The sequence below is a fragment of the Hemiscyllium ocellatum genome, chromosome 26 (assembly GCF_020745735.1).
Source record: "Hemiscyllium ocellatum isolate sHemOce1 chromosome 26, sHemOce1.pat.X.cur, whole genome shotgun sequence".
NCBI lineage: Eukaryota > Metazoa > Chordata > Chondrichthyes > Orectolobiformes > Hemiscylliidae > Hemiscyllium > Hemiscyllium ocellatum.
This window is the reverse complement of record NC_083426.1, coordinates 29,790,940-29,806,990: the sequence shown is the minus strand read 5'-3', so window position 1 is coordinate 29,806,990 and position 16,051 is coordinate 29,790,940. Positions and strand designations below refer to the sequence as shown.

The following is a 16,051-nucleotide window of genomic DNA, read 5'->3' as shown; positions in this document are numbered from 1 at the left end:
AGAAAAGGGCCATTATTTCTTTGTTTATGACATAACATGAATGCCTGAGTTTTTGTGTTCCTTAAACCATTGGTGTGTTTTATACTGATCTCAAACAGCAGGTTGCCATGACAAAAACACAAGACTGTAACTATTTGGTGGAGATTAGGAAGTACAAATATGTAAAGGGTCTAATAAAACTGATTTGAGGATCATTAATCGCAAAAGTGTGTAATAGACATATTGAAGAATAACCATTGATTAGATTTATTTTAAATGCATCTGTTTCATACATTTCTACTCAAAATAAAATAGACCTGTAAATTAAGCCAGTTCCAAAACTAATCTTGCATAATGTTGACTATGTTTCAAAATTACTTTGTAAAGTGCTGATTTCGTTAAAAGCACCATCGAACTTTTGTTTTCCTGTTTTAGTTATGCCACTGTCAAAAGACTGACAGAGTCTTGCTCACAATTAAGTGGGCCAGCATTATGTTTACATCTGCAGTGGGCTACATTAAATCCAGCTCCATGTCTCAGCTTGAGGCATTGCCTTCTGGAGAGAAAGGCAGAAGTGTGTTTCAGAAGTTTGGAAAAAGCTCTCAGAATGTAGGAAAATTTAATCCCAAGATTGCTCCAGAATTGCTATATGTTTGATGCAGCATTCGTATATAAGCAGACATTTTCAATGCCACACAAAAGTCATCATTATGTTATAATTTTATTAATTATTAAATGTTCCTATACATATAAGTTTCCTACAACTGTTCTCTGTCACTTGTGAACTATACATCGATATTTAATCAGCCTGATTTGCTGAAGTCATTGACCTGTTTTGAAAAAGGAAAAGAAACAAAATTATTGTCAGTGTCTACATATCTTTGAATATCATATAATTCTCACACAATATTTAAGTGTAAAAATATTGTAGATTTCAAGATAGGTTTTGCATTGAAAAAATGTCATCAAGAACTATATAACCATTCAAAACTTGTACAGTATTTGAAGACCATAAGATATAGGAGCAGAAATTAGGCCATTCAGCCCATTGAGTCTGCTCCACCATTCAATCATGGTTGATGTATTTCTCAACCCCATTCTCCTACTTTCTCCCCGTAACCCTTGATATTCAAGAGTATATCCATCTCAGTCTTAAGTATACTGAATGACCTGCACTCCACAGCCTTCTATGGCAATGAATTCCATGGATTTACCACTCTCTGGATCAAGAAGTTTCTCCTTATCTCTGTTCTAAAAGGTCTTTCCTTTATTCTAAAGCTATGTCCTCAGGTCCTAATCTCTCCTATCAATGGAAACAACATCTGCTTTGTCCGGGCTATTCAGTATTCTGTATGTTTCAATTATATCTCCCTCATCCTTCTAAGCTCCATTGAGTATAAACCCAAATTCCTCAAACATTCCTCATATGTTAAGCTTTTCATTCCTGGGCCCATTCTCATGAATCTCCTTTAATCACACTCCAGGGCTTGTACATCCTTCCTGAGATATGGAGCCCAAAACTGGGCACAATATTCCAAATGTGATCTGACCAGAAAAGGTTCAACTAAGCTCAAATTTATATCTAGATCTGATTAGCAATAACTTTATTTTTAATTAAATTTTCTGAGGGATATGAGCATCATAGACAGGCCTACCATTTGTTGCTTATCACAATTCCTCTTTAATAGAGTGGCTTACTATATTAATTAGTTTAGTGTCAACTGCATTGCTGTGGTTCTGGAATGACACAGAGGCCAGACTCTGCATGGATGGAAGATGTCCTTCCCTAAAATGAATTACATGGTTTTCAGACTAACTTTCAATTACAGATTTTACTAATTGAATTTAAATTTCGCCATTAAAACCAGTATCCCTAGAGTATTATAAAATAAAGAACTGTGGATGCTGAAAATATGAAACAAAAAGAAAAATTGCAGGAGCATTTTTTTGTTGTTTTCCAGAGTATTAACCTGCCCTCTGGGTAACTAGTCCAGTGACATTTTTACTATGCCATTCCCTACTCAGTAACTGTTTAAACATAAATAAAACATATTTATTAAACTAATGAGTGATTAAACATAATTATACAGAGATATATTTCATTTTTGATTAATTATCAGCATATATTACAGTATGATCATTACAAGATTTTAAGTTTTAAAGCTTTTCTCTATATCTTTTGAAGTTAAATTTCAAAGACTGAGTAAAATCTGTCTTACCATTTTTGTTTTCTGACAAAATGTTTTGCAGGAGCTCACCCAGATGTTCTCCATACTTCTGAAATTGTTTGCTACTCAACTTGATCCCAATTTCAAAAGGAACACAAAGCTGTAAAAAAAAAGTTTCTAATCAACTTGTTCAGGGATGTTATTACACACGTCTGGAGCACTGGGACTTGAACATAGGCCTTCTGGCTCAAAGGTAGGGATACTACCACTGTCTCACAAATGCCCATATAAAACAGAGCTGTACAAAAATTAATAAAGTAGGTATTACAAAATAGGATACAAATGTTTCCTGTGAATAAAAGTGGTCAGGAACTTTAATTTGTTTCATGCTTTCAATGTAAACATAATGTCAAAAACTTCATAATGTATAATCAGACAAAATTGAACAAAGTCAAAGAAGTCAGAAGTAGTGATCAAAAATTTGGTCAAAGATATGTGTTGAAATGAAATGAAAAGATGCAGGGAATTAGCAGGGAATGCTGGAGTGTGAAAACTAGATGACTAAGTATAGAGCTATCAATGGGAGGTAAAGAGATAGATTACATAAGAGATTAGATTCAGAAGAGGCTGGAGAGGTAGTAATAGTGAACAAAGAAATGGCAGAGGAACTGAATAGCTACTTTGCCTCAGTCTTCAAATTGGAAGACATCAGCAACATTCCAGAACTTCAAGAGAGTTGGGGCAGAGTTGAGTGTAGTGGCCATCACTAAAAAATGAATTGGAGAAGCTAAAAGGTCTGATGGTTGATAAATCATCTCAACCAGATGAACTATACCCTGAATTCTGAAGGAGATAGCTGAAGAGATTGTGGAGGCATTGATCATGACTTTTCTAGACTCAGGTAGTCTCACAAAGGACTGGAAAATGGCTGATGTAACAACTCTGTTTAAGAGATGAAGGAGACAGAGGACAGGGAATTATAGACTAGTTAGCCTGAATTTGATTGTTGGTAAGATCTTAGAGTCCATTATTAAGGATGAGATTGCAGAGTATTTGAAAGTACATGGTAAAATAGGGCTGAGTCAGCATGATTTCATGAACGGGAGGCCATGCTTGACAAATCTGTGAGAATTCTTTGAGAAGTAGCAAGCAAGTTAGACAAAGGACAGCCAAAGGAACTGACCTATCTGGATTTCCAGAAGGCCTTTGACAAAGTGCGCATGGGATGCTGCTGAATAACTTAGAGCTCATGGATTTAGGGGCAAGGTACTGACTGGCATGGTTACAGGATTGGCTGACTGGCAGAAGGCAAAGAGTTGGTCTTTTTCAGAATTGCAGCTGGTGAATAGTGATAAATGAAAGCAGAGTGGTAGACATTATCTACATTGACATTGGCAAGGCCTTCACTAAGGTTCCACATGATAAACTGATTATAAGGTTAAAATCTTCGAGTAAAAAATGAGGTCTGCAGATGCTGGAGATCACAGCTGCAAATGTGTTGCTGGTCAAAGCACAGCAGGCCAGGCAGCATCTCAGGAATAGAGAATTCGACGTTTCGAGCATAAGCCCTTCAAGATCCTTATTCTTGATGAAGGGCTTATGCTCGAAACGTCGAATTCTCTATTCCTGAGATGCTGCCTGGCCTGCTGTGCTTTGACCAGCAACACATTTGCAGCTGATTATAAGGTTAGATGACATGGGATCCAGGGAGAGCTAGCCAACTGGATTCAAAATTGCCTTGACCATAGCAGTCAGAGGTTGTTAGTGGAGGGTTGATATTAAAACTGGAGGCTTTTGACCAGTGATGTGCTGCAAGGAACGGTGTTGGGTCCACTATTGTTCATCGCTTATATAAATGATTTGGATGAGAATATATGAGGCATGTTTAGTAAGTTTTGGTGGTATAGTGTTGATATAGTGGACAGTGAAGAAGGTTATCTAAGAATAAAACAGGATCTAGATCAACTGGGCCAGTGGGCCAAGGAGTGGCAGATGAAGTTTAATTTAGATAAATATGAGGTGTTGCATTTTGGTAAGACAAACGAGAGCAGGATTTACACAGTTAATAGTAGGGCCCTGGGGAAAGTAAAAGTTCCTAAGATGTGATGTCACAGGTAGACAGGATGGTAAAAAAGGTATTTGGTACACTTGTCTTCGTTAGTCAGAGCACATTGACTGCAGGAGATGGGACACTATTCTATGGCTGTAAAAGACATTGGAAAGGCCGCATTTGGAGTATTGTATATGATTTTGATCACCCTGCTACAGGAAGGGTACGCAAACAATTATTATACTGGAATGGGTACACAAACAATTTGCGAGAATGTTACTGAGACTGGAGGGCTTGAGTTATAGAGTCTAGATAGGCTGGGACTTTTTTTCTCTGGAGCATAGGAGGCTGAGGGGTGACCTTATGGAGGTTTATAAAATTATGAGAGGTATGGATAAGGTGAAGAGCCAAGATTTTTTCTGCAGAGTAAGGGGAGTCCAAAAGTGAAGGGCATGGATTTAACATGAGAGGGGAAAGACTTTAAAAGACCTGAGGAGCAACGTTTTTACATGGAGGGCAGTGCGTATATAGAACGAGCTGCCAGATGAAATGATATAGGCGAATACAAGTACAACATTTAAAAGATAGTCAGGCAGGTACATGGATAGGAAAGGGTTAGAAGGATATGGGCCAAACACAGACAAATGAGAATAATTCAGTTTAGGAAACTTGATTGACATGGATGAGTTGAGCCAAAAGGTCTGTTTCCATGCTGTATGACTTTGACTGTATGGATTCCGCAGGGGTCAGTGTTGGGACCAGACCTATAGTACATTAATGGGCTGGGAAAAGGAACTGAATGCATTGTTGCTAAGTTCTCAGATGACACAAAGGTAGGTGGAGGGACAGATAGTGTTGAGGTAGTGTGAAGGCTGCAGAAGGACTTGGACAGGCTGGAAGAGTGGGGAAAGAAGTGCCAGATGGCATATAATGTGGAAAAGTATGAGGTAATATATTTTGATAGGAAAGTTGAGACATAGAATATTTTCTACATGGGGAAAGGCTTCATAAATGTGATGCATAAAGGGACTTAGAAGTCCTTGTTCAGGATTCTTTTAAAATTAACATGGAGGTTCCTTTGGGAGTTAGGAAAGCAAATGCAATGTTAGCATACATTTCAATAGGGATCAAATACGAGGGTAGAGTTGTACTGCTGAGGCTATATAATGCTGTGGTCGGACCACATTTGGAATGTTCTGAGCAGTTTTGAGCCCTGTATCTCAGGAAAGATGTGCAGCATTGGAGGGGGCCAAAGGAGGTTTGCAAAAATGATCCCACTGATTAAGGGCTTGGTACATGAGGAGCAGTTGAGGCCTCTGGATCTGTGCTCAATGCAGTTTAGAAGGATTAGGGAGATCTGATTGAAAATTAGAGAATACTGAGAGGCCTGAATACTGTGGATGCGGAGAAAAGCTTCCACTAACAGGAAAAATGAGGATCTGAGGGCACAACCTCAGAGTGAATTATCCTTTAGAACTGAGATGGGGGGGAATTTCTTCAGCGAGGATAGTTACCTGTGGAATTTATTGCTGCAGAAGGCTGTGTAGGCCAAGCCATTGCGTGTATGTAAGGCAGAGATAGGTATGTTCTTGATTAGCAGGAAGGTCAATGGTTATGGGAAGAAAGCAGGAGAATGAGGTTGAGAAACATCAGCCACGATCAAATGGTGGAGCAGATTTGATCGGCTGAATTTTTGCTTCACCATTTTGCTATGATATCATATGGCCAAAAGCAAGCTGAAATTTTCACATTTGCTTTCTATAGGTTCTTATCAATGCAAACGTCAGATTGAAGAACTAGTTCATACAAAAAAACTATCCAACTTTATTTTCCATCTATCTACCTTTATTACTTTCATTTCTTCCATACTGGACACTTCTGGTAAGTTATTTTCTTCAGATCTCTTTTGGAGGTTCATTCTGCTTTTGTAATTTTCCTTTGAAGCAAAAATATAATGTCAATGACATTTCACAAGCAGATAATTAATCTTGACAAAACCAGATTTGAGTTTCCTGGGGCAAGACTGCACCATATGTGGACATTTTATCTGTATTATAATGCAATCCTTCTTTCTTCACAAATTACATATTACAAACTTGCAAGGAAAAATGGCATAATCTGCTTAAAACACAAACAATCAAGTATTAAAACTGTATAATAAGTGTTTTACGTACAATCTTTTTTTGGTAATCTCTTGGGCTCAAAAAGGTCAGGAACCCCTCAGTCTGTTCTGCCAGCATTGCAACAATGCAAACCACCATCACATTTATCATTATTCTCTTAGAAATCATCTTTGACCTGAAAGCAGAAACATTTTTTTTAAAAGAATAATAAATGAAAAATACAACACAACAGTAATTAATTAATCACATATCGATTCATTTATTCATACAGACTTAGGAACAGTATGTCAACTATATTTGGCTGGAGATATGATACTTATTTCAAACTACTAATGATACCACATTGTAAATTAATTTTGCTTTTATCTAAATATTAAATAATTTTGAAGTGAATAGTTAAAAATGTTAAACTCCAAGCAAGAGATCCAGGATTTGTCAAAAAAAATCACTATTAAGGAATACAATTCATTTGTACTAAAGATTGCGATAAACAATTCAATATCCTTTGTTAACATCAGTTTTCAGCTCAAATATCAACATATTTTTCTTTCAAATAAAGGAATTAATAGCTTCTGACTTGGGAAAAAGACATCAAACTTCATTCTTCCAGTGAATTTGGTTCCCAATTCTGCCGTTAAACATTAACTTCTGCACTTAGGTTTCAAGATTTAATTTTCTCTGTATTTACAGTCTTTTCTTTACCTTCCAGTATATGAATGACCAATCAATGTTTCTATTTTTATAAAAGAATGGCTGATTTTGCTCTCCAAAGAAAAATTACACATTCCCAATCCTACTTTCAAGACACTTAAAAATGAATGATCAGCAGTGAATGTCTGCTTAAGTCTGTCACCATATGCAGAGCTATCTTCATAACAATATAAATGATAATAGCAAAAAGCAACACTTTCAGAGTAGGTCATTGATGTATAGGTGCACTATTTAAAAGTAGTGAATAAAAGAGACACACGTGTATCAATAAGTTGACAGTAACCACAAAAATGCATTCATGAATACACATAAACATTTGTAAATCCTTATTAAAAAAAACTATGCTGTACCTCAGTGCAGTTGTACTGTTATGAATCTTCTTTGTTGAGTTCTGTATTTTGCAGTTCTCTTTCTAACATAAATGCTTGCCTGCAGATCTTTTATATAGTTGAGAGGTAACTAATTTATTGAATGAATCTTCCTCGTACCATAGCAATATAAAACATCATCTTCTGAAACAAAAAGATTCCCATCAAAATATTTTGTTTTCATAGAAACAGATACGTTTCCTATTCTCTACAATTTCTTTGAAGAGCACATATCCATAAAATGCAATAAATATTAACATATTTGTAGTAGTGATGACAGTTAATGTATGTTGATTGATAGTTTATCCAGCTGTCCAGATTTGTGCAGTATTGTTTTTATGGATTGTACTTTTTTGATATTAGTAATAAAGTCACTCACCAATTCTCAGGGTTGACTTCTTCTTTAGACCAGTTTATGAATTACTTTTAGCATAGGTTTAAATCAATTTTCCATGTCAACATTAAACCACAAAATATGTTGTAAACATTATTGGTAAAAAGATTAGTGAAAAATGGTTTAACTTTTAAAAAATATCAAAGTCAATTTCATGTTCTGAAACACATTTAACAATCGTTTATTCACATTTCTTTTTAAAAATTGGGCTGATCTTGCATCAGCAAAGCATGTTGCTGTGTTTTTCTGATCTTCTCTGGATGCAGAATGTAATGCAGAAATGTTACTTTAAGATAATTAAGAATTCTCATTATGCCTCCTGGACTGTCAGCATTCTATCACTTCTAATTGTGGTTTTGTAGCAGCATAAGTCCAATATCAAAATTGAATATTCAGCCAACTGACATGAAACTCCTTCAGAGAGACCTTCTGATACTACAAGCATATGAATTAGGCAAAGAAGTAGATCATTCAATGACTGCAGTAATACTGCAGTGCATTGTTTTTAAGTGTGTTTTCATGGGATGTGAGCTTCATTGACAAAGTCATAATTTGTTGCCCATTCTTTGTTGCCGATATGAAGATAGTGTGAGTTGCTTTCTTGAACCACTGCAGTACATCTGGTGGATGTACATTCTTACAATGCAATTGGGAAGGGTATTTCAGAATTTTAATCAAGAACAATGAACAAATGACAACATAGTTCCAAGTCAGATAGATTTGTGGTCTGACTGGGAACTTGCAAGTGGTTCCAGGCATCTGCTGTCTTTAGCTTGCTAGGTAATGGAATTCAGGCATTCTAAAAGTTGAAGATGCCTTGATGAGTGCAATGTGACATTTTATTTCAAAACTGCCCAATACAATAAATCTAGGAATATTCAAAGATCTGAGTTAAAGTAACATTTGAGAAAGTAATGCATGTAGCTTCTCCTGTTTACAAATTGTGACTTATAAACACAAACCTGTAAGAGAAGAGGCTGTTTAATGAACTGAACACAACAGAATGGGGAATTGTTGAATAGATTTAAATTGAACTGTATGGAAGCTTCCAGGAAAGAGTTTAAAATAACCGTAGTCTCAAAATAATACAAGAAGGAAATTCTGAATACAAAGAAGTTGCTTACAGAAGATACAATGTAGATTATAGCTTCTTTCGCTTTCCAGTTAAAATGTTGTTTGTAAAAATAACTATTGATTGTCATAAATTCAAGGTGATGACAGAATTTGAAATCTACAAATTAGATAAAAAGTTAGATTCTGAGCCAAGAAATAGAAATGACATCTGTTTGGCTGGAACATGTACTTTAAACTGATAAATTTACTGTATCAGAAAAAAACAATTGTATTTAAGTTTTAAGCAGGCACATGTTTATGATTTGACTATACTTTTCCAGTAAAGTTTTATTTTTAAAGTTTTCAGGCAAACCACAAGCCACCTTTAAAACTTGCTTTGATGTCTTCTTTTATATTATGAAAGAAATAACACTTAGAGTTATAGAGTCAGAGATGTACAGCATGGAAACAGACCCTTCGGTCCAAACTGTCCATGCTGACCAGATATCCCAAACTAATCTAGTCCCACCTGCCAGCACCCGAACAGCAAAACCTAGCTATCCAAAAAACAGAGAGGCTCTAAGTGATTTTTAAACACTTAACTTATGTCAAAAGTATGAATACATTGATATAAAATCCTGGAATTTCCTCTGAATGGCATTGTGGTCTACCTGCAGCATATGGACTGCAGTAGTTCAAGAAGCTACATCGCCACCACTAACCCAAGGGTATCTAGGAAAGAGCAATAAATGCTGGTCGAGACAGCAATGCCCCATGAATGAATTTTAAAATGATGTGAAGGACTGGAAAAGGCAACCTTATATTGCTGAAGTCATTGATACCAAAGCTGATCAAAAACTGTCAGTCTCCTTGACAATGCTATACATTACATGGAAATCAAAGTAACATTTGGAGAGTGCAGACATTTCCATCACAACTTCAAAACATTTAAATTTGATGAGGAAAAAGGCAGCTCAGTGAATATCTGTAACTAAACACATTCAGGAAGGATATTATTTAAGCCGGAGAGGTTACAGAAGAGATTTACCAGGATGTTGCCGGGTATGGAACTTTTGAGTTATAAAGAAAGGCTAAAAATCACACAACACTAGGTTATGTCCAACAGGTTTAATTGGAAGCACACTAACCTTCAGAGCACTGCTCCTTCATCAGGTGGTTGTGGAGGCCACAATTGTAAGGCACAGAATTTATAGCAAAACTTTAAAGTGTGATGTAACTGAAATTATGCATTGAAACATACCTTGATTGTCAAGACTCAGGTGCACATTTTTAAAGTGAGAGGAGAGAGACTTAAAACAGATATATGGGGCAATTATTTTATACTGAGGGTGGTTCATGTGTGGAATGAATGTCCTAAGGAAGTGGTGGATGTGAATACAATTACAACATATAAAAGACATTTTGACAAGTATATGAATAAGAAAGCTTTGGAGGGATATGGGCCAGAAGCAAGCAGGTGGGGATTAGTTTGAGATTATGTTTAGCATGGACTGGTTGGAGTCTGTTTCCATGCTGTAAACTCTATGATTCTATGGCATCCAGTTCTTTTTGAGGCAACAATTTAGATTCTGAGCCAAGAAATAGAAATGATAACTGTTTGGCTAGGACAAGTACTTTAAACTGATAAACTTGCTGTATACAGAAAAGAAGTTAAAACTTCTTTTATATTTGAGTCTTAAGCAGGCACATGTTTATGATTTGGCTTACTTTCCCAGTAAAGTTTTGTTTTTAAAGTTTTCAGGCGAACCACAAACCAACTTTAAAACTTGCTTTGAAATATTCTTTAATATTATTAAATAATGAACACTTTCAGCTTTTAACAGTAAAAAATAACTATCCAAAAAAACAGAGGCTCACTTGTGCAAGCTACTTCCTGATTGATGGCACAGGAGCCTGGGAAGATAGGCTGTTCACAGTCTAACTGTTCACAGTCTTCCACATTGGTAATAGCTTGCAATTAAAACCAAAGTGCTGTGAATGCTGAAAAGCTGAAACAAATACAAGAGTGTTGGAAAAAATCAGTAGGTCTGGCAGCACCTCTGGTGAGAGAAACAGAGTTAACGTTTCAAGGCCAATATGACTCTTCTTCAGAACTGATCTTAATCAGGTGGATATAGAGACATTTAGTTAGAAAAGAGAAAATTAGCCAGGAGCAATACTGTGATAGCTGTTCAGTGATGCCAGCTGGAAATTTACTTTTCTGCTGAGGATTAATCTTTTCTGTGATATGCAGCACAATCAAATAGTTTGGTGATTCTTGAGGCTTGTAAGTGAAGAATGGACACTTGGTCAAAAAAATTTAGGCTTACTAGGAATCGTTGAAAAGTATGTCATTGAGGAGCTAATTCCTTCATAAGAGAAGGAAAGGATGAAATTGATTGAAAAGAAAACTGTGCACATTGTTTAAATTGTCTGCTATATGATATATAAATAGAGCAATTTAATGAACATTGATACAAAGCAACCAAAATAAATAGCAACATACACTGAGGCAACATTAAGGAATCAATTAAACTAACTTTGCTTATTTTTATGAAACTGATATGAGGTACATAGGTGGTTATATAGATATATGAATTTTAGTTGATAAGTATTTAAATGGCTTCAAATTTTCATTAATCAATTAATTTTTCAGTGTGTAACGTTTGAAAGCATATTATGTGCCGAAGTTAAGTGTATTTTTGTGTGGTCTTTTCTATGATTTTTGAAGTTCGGTCCACAAAGATATATATACAAAGATATTATACTATTTTTGCAAAGTTTATTGTAGTTATTTTTCATATTGCAGTACATTCCTGTAACATATATTGAATTCCAAAGAGCTGCTGTAAAATATATCCACTTCTATAGAAACAGTGCCATCTAATTTTATTACAGCAATAACACATTATACTGAAGGAAATGGTGACATTACCAAATAGTTTAATGCCTTTGCAAAACTACACAAAATAATATCTCACAAATAACTGTAATAAATACTGAAAGTACTTAGTAAGAATTTCACTACCACAGCTTTTACTGGTGTTATTTAAACAAATACAGGACGATATGATGCTGTTGGTATTGACTAATAACAGTCTGACCTTTCCAACTAAGTGTATCATGCATGATTAGTCATATAATGTAAAGATATGGCCCTGTGCATAAACAAGGTTTAAAATGATTGTTCAGATCTTACAATAACCAAGCTTATGATTATTTAAGAGGTTTTGGCAGAAACAAAGTAAGAAAATAGTGATTTCATTATTTTCATTATTGTTAAACTGCAAAGTTTATTGGATGCTAATTAATTATTACAGTAAGTGGCAGCGTGAAGAGACATTAAACTTATTTAATAGTTTAATAATTTCATTAATAACATAATTAACAATTAATTAAGACACAATTAAGATCTAAGGCAGACAATATGCTCCGATCGTAGAATGTAAGATTTCCTGCTAGACACATCTGCAGAAAGTGTCTGCAGCGTGAACAGCGTTGATACCGAGTTCCTTAGCTAGACTTTGAACAGCAGATTCTGCAACAGATCGAGCGGAGGGAATGATAACAGGCCATTTTGTTCTGGGAGGCAATCGCACCCCTCAGAGTTGGAACTTCTGATCTGGCCACTGGTCCGGGAAAGGAAGATGTGACAACAAGCGAGGCAAGTAAGGGAACCCGAAGACCTTAAGTGCTGAGGCCTCAGCCTTTGCAATTGCCTAAGAGATTTGAGGTCCTTTCAGCTTTTTTAGATAAGAGAGAGGGATGCATGGTGGATGAGTTAACTTACCTAAGTACAGTATTGCTTAGTCTTAGTTCAGAATATGTTTATATTGGTCTTAGCTCAGAATTTATTTCAGTCTTACAGTACCTGTAGTGGACTACCTTGGTGGAGACTTCATTCTTTGTATAATTAAAGAATTTTCTACATATTTATCTACATATATACACAGAACTTCTCTTCCAGTTGGTATTGCAAGAATACAATGCAATATTCAATTTTTTGATGTTACACAATGCCCAGAGCAATTCTTAAAGCGTTTAACGCAATTGTCATTTGCAGTTTCATACCTAAGCAGTTCAATAGCTTTTCATGTACTATAGTATGTCTCCCCTCTGGATTCAGATTGGGATATGACTCGCAAGTTATACTGTCAGTTTTGCATTCATAGTGCTGTAGTGTAAAAATAAGAGAATAACTGCACTCTTTATGGAAAATCTGTACCCTGTCTCCAAGGTCCTGATAATTTTTTGTCTACAGTGTAATTGATTGCATAGAATCTACATGATTTAGTCTAAGGTTTTTATTGGCTTTTATGGAATAGATTTTTAAAAAATATATACTCTTCAGTTACTAACATCGGCCTTTTAAATGCTCCAATCCTCACCTTAAATCTATGCACTTACTCGTTTGAAATTTCACTCAATAACATTGAATATTGCATTTACTCTTAATGAATTAATAAGCATTGAACTATTATAATCAAGTTGTGAACAAATTTGTGCTCCAGTCAAGAAGGAAAGGTTTAAGCTACCAAGTTGACCCTCCAAATTATTAAAAATTGGCCTGATGACCTACTTTTAGTTCTTTATTATTTCCCAGGATTTCGAAATCACTGGCAAAGACAGCAATTGTTGTCTATTCCTCCTGTTAATCAGAGGATCAGGCGTAGGTGACTATGTAGAGAAAGTTAATAAAATTTCCACAATTTGTTATTTCCAAAACATTGTGCAGCATGAAAGATCCAGAATAATTGATGTTCAATGTCCAGGCAGTAAAGTTCAAAATTCAAATTGAAGAAGTAACTACATTAGCATGATAACTGTCTTTAATGTGCCAGTCCTACTTGTAGATATTGAGAGAACAGCAATTTCAATAAATCTACAGAGAAAACACATTCTTAATGCAAACAATTCTCCCTAAATGATACTTTTTTCGGGGAAGTGTTTCAAGAAAAACTGGAGGTACAAAACAGAATAAGTATGTTGACATTATACAGATTTTTGTGCAAGACCTAAATATTCTTATTTTTGGCTGTTAACTAATTTAATGCCTGCAGTCATGAAACTGTAATGAATTCTGACAGTGCCTCTTTTCATTATCTTTCCAAAGTATGGACTTAAAAGCAAATTAAAATATTATTGAAACATAAGTTGAAATGTTCACCATTTCAACTGTTTTCGGTGTAAGTTGGACAGGCTAATTACCCTGTCTGTTTATTCTCTCTGGACACCCATGAAGGTTGCAGCAACAATGTAAGAATCATGTACATTTTTTTAAAAAAAAGCTTGTTTATTTAAGCTGGCACTTCACAATCATCATTAAAAATATTAGGACATCAAAAGCAAGATTCATTTATTGGCCAAATTTATCCTGACAGTCCTCAAATATTTTTCATCTGCTGCAGCAACATGATCTTTGTGCTTGTACAGAAGTCTTGAATTTGATTGACGCATCGCAGCATAAGTAACTCATATCATTTACTTCAGATCAGATCCAGTCAGCACCTAAAGATTTAATCCTTTTCAGGATGAAAAGTGGGTAAATCTCATTAAAGGATGAGAAGAGTTTCTTAAACCATATTCTATAAGAATTTGCCCCATATCCTCCCCTCCCATGTAAGTTAAAAGTCTCTTATTATAAAATACACAAATTTAAGTCCGCCTTTCTGGAAAAAAAAACAAGAAATTGCCATTTTATTGATGTTTGTGATTTCAGGCTTGTGTTTGTTAATGGCAAAGACGTGCAGAACAGATCTTCATTAAACAATTGTTTGTAAATGCATTCTGATGCTAAAATGCACAATTGTATTAAGTAATTGTGACAAAAATGATGTGGTGCTTTTGATGCACTTTCATTGAAAGCTTAAAAAAATAGATTTGCCAAACATTTTTCATGAAGACAACACATTTTAAATAGAGTAAAATGCTTTACATACAGTTAGTTTAATACTTGAATTGTCATTTACAATTTACATAGTATTTCATTTAAATCAAGCTCCAGCTGGTATCACAAATGTCTGTCAAGTCTTTAGTATTTTCTTAACAATGAGAAAGAATTACTTTTTTAAAAAAATGTTCCTTAGAGACAAGTCATTCAAAACCTTGAAGTGAACCATTTGAATATTTTTCAGATTTGTAAGAAATTTGAACAGAAAGATGGGTTAACACTATCAATTTCAGTCTTTATTTTCATTCTGACGTGAGAAACATTGTCAGAATTATTGTGGGTTATGTCAAAACTCTTTGCCAGAAATCATTGCCACCGTAAATTAATATGACTGTTAAAGCCTGCTCGAGGTAATTGCTTATCGACATCCACCTGTCCTGACTACACCCAGGGTGTGGTGTCTTAAGTAATTACCAACAGTAAAATAGACTAATTGTTCAAAAATGCAATCAGCATTAAACATGCAGGTTTATCTACTTTTGGCAAGAGCTGAAAATGTGTTGCTGGAAAAGCGCAGCAGGTCAGGCAATATCCAAGGAGCAGGAGAATCGATGTTTCGGGCAAGAGCCCTTCTTCAGGAATGTTCATAAAGAAGGACTCATACCCGAAACGTCGATTCTCCTGCTCCTTGGATACTGCCTGACCTGCTGCGCTTTTCCAGCAATACATTTTCAGCTCTGATCTCTAGCATCTGCAATCCTCACTTTCTCCTACTTTTGGCAAGACACAAGCATTACTCTTCATCCTGCAGTTAGACACAGTGTGCATTTTAAATCATTCTAAATTGTTTCAAGAATATTATTCATAGTTTAAAACAAGTTTAAGGCTCTTCTTTTCAGATGATGGTGAGTTCCTCTTTGCCCTGTCGAAAATGTCCCATGGCACTTTTTGAAGAAATACTGGAGAGCTGTCACCAATGTCCTGGATAATGTCACTTATAAAAATGATTTGTTCATTATCTCAGTGATGTTTGTGGATCTGACTATGCATAATTGATTTCTATATTACAATGGTGAATGCAACAGTGCAGAAAATGGATGTACAGAGAAATCCAGGTGGCCTGCTATATGAGTTACAAAAGGTTAGTTTGCAGGTACAATAATGATGGTATTTATTGCAAGCAGAATGTTAATTAGACCATAAAGACCATATGACATAGGAATAGAATTAAGCCTTCCAGCCCATCGAGTCTGCTTCACCATTCAATCATGGCTGATATATTTGTCAACTCATCCTCCTAACATCTCACCATAAT

At 35.4% G+C, this 16,051-nt stretch overlaps 1 protein-coding gene across 1 annotated transcript; it reads right to left on the bottom strand.

Moving 5' to 3' along the window:
- Window positions 1-801: 801 nt before the first annotated feature.
- On the bottom strand, window positions 802-6,488 carry LOC132828112 (promotilin-like). Its single transcript, XM_060845022.1, has 4 exons — window positions 6,372-6,488; window positions 6,041-6,133; window positions 2,199-2,307; window positions 802-809 (listed from the first exon to the last, which is right to left on the bottom strand). Exons 1-4 carry the CDS (start codon window positions 6,486-6,488, stop codon window positions 802-804), a joined length of 327 nt encoding a protein of 108 aa, XP_060701005.1.
- Window positions 6,489-16,051: the final 9,563 nt, after the last annotated feature.

Coding starts and splice junctions, on each gene's coding strand:
- LOC132828112 (XM_060845022.1), bottom strand. CDS start 6,488: ATGATTTCTAAGAGAATAATGATAAATGTGATGGTGGTTTGCATTGTT. Junction 6,134..6,371: donor GAGATTACCAAAAAAAGATT/GTACGTAAAACA, acceptor TTTGCTTCAAAG/GAAAATTACAAAAGCAGAAT. Junction 2,308..6,040: donor AAGAAATGAAAGTAATAAAG/GTAGATAGATGG, acceptor TTTTTTTTACAG/CTTTGTGTTCCTTTTGAAAT.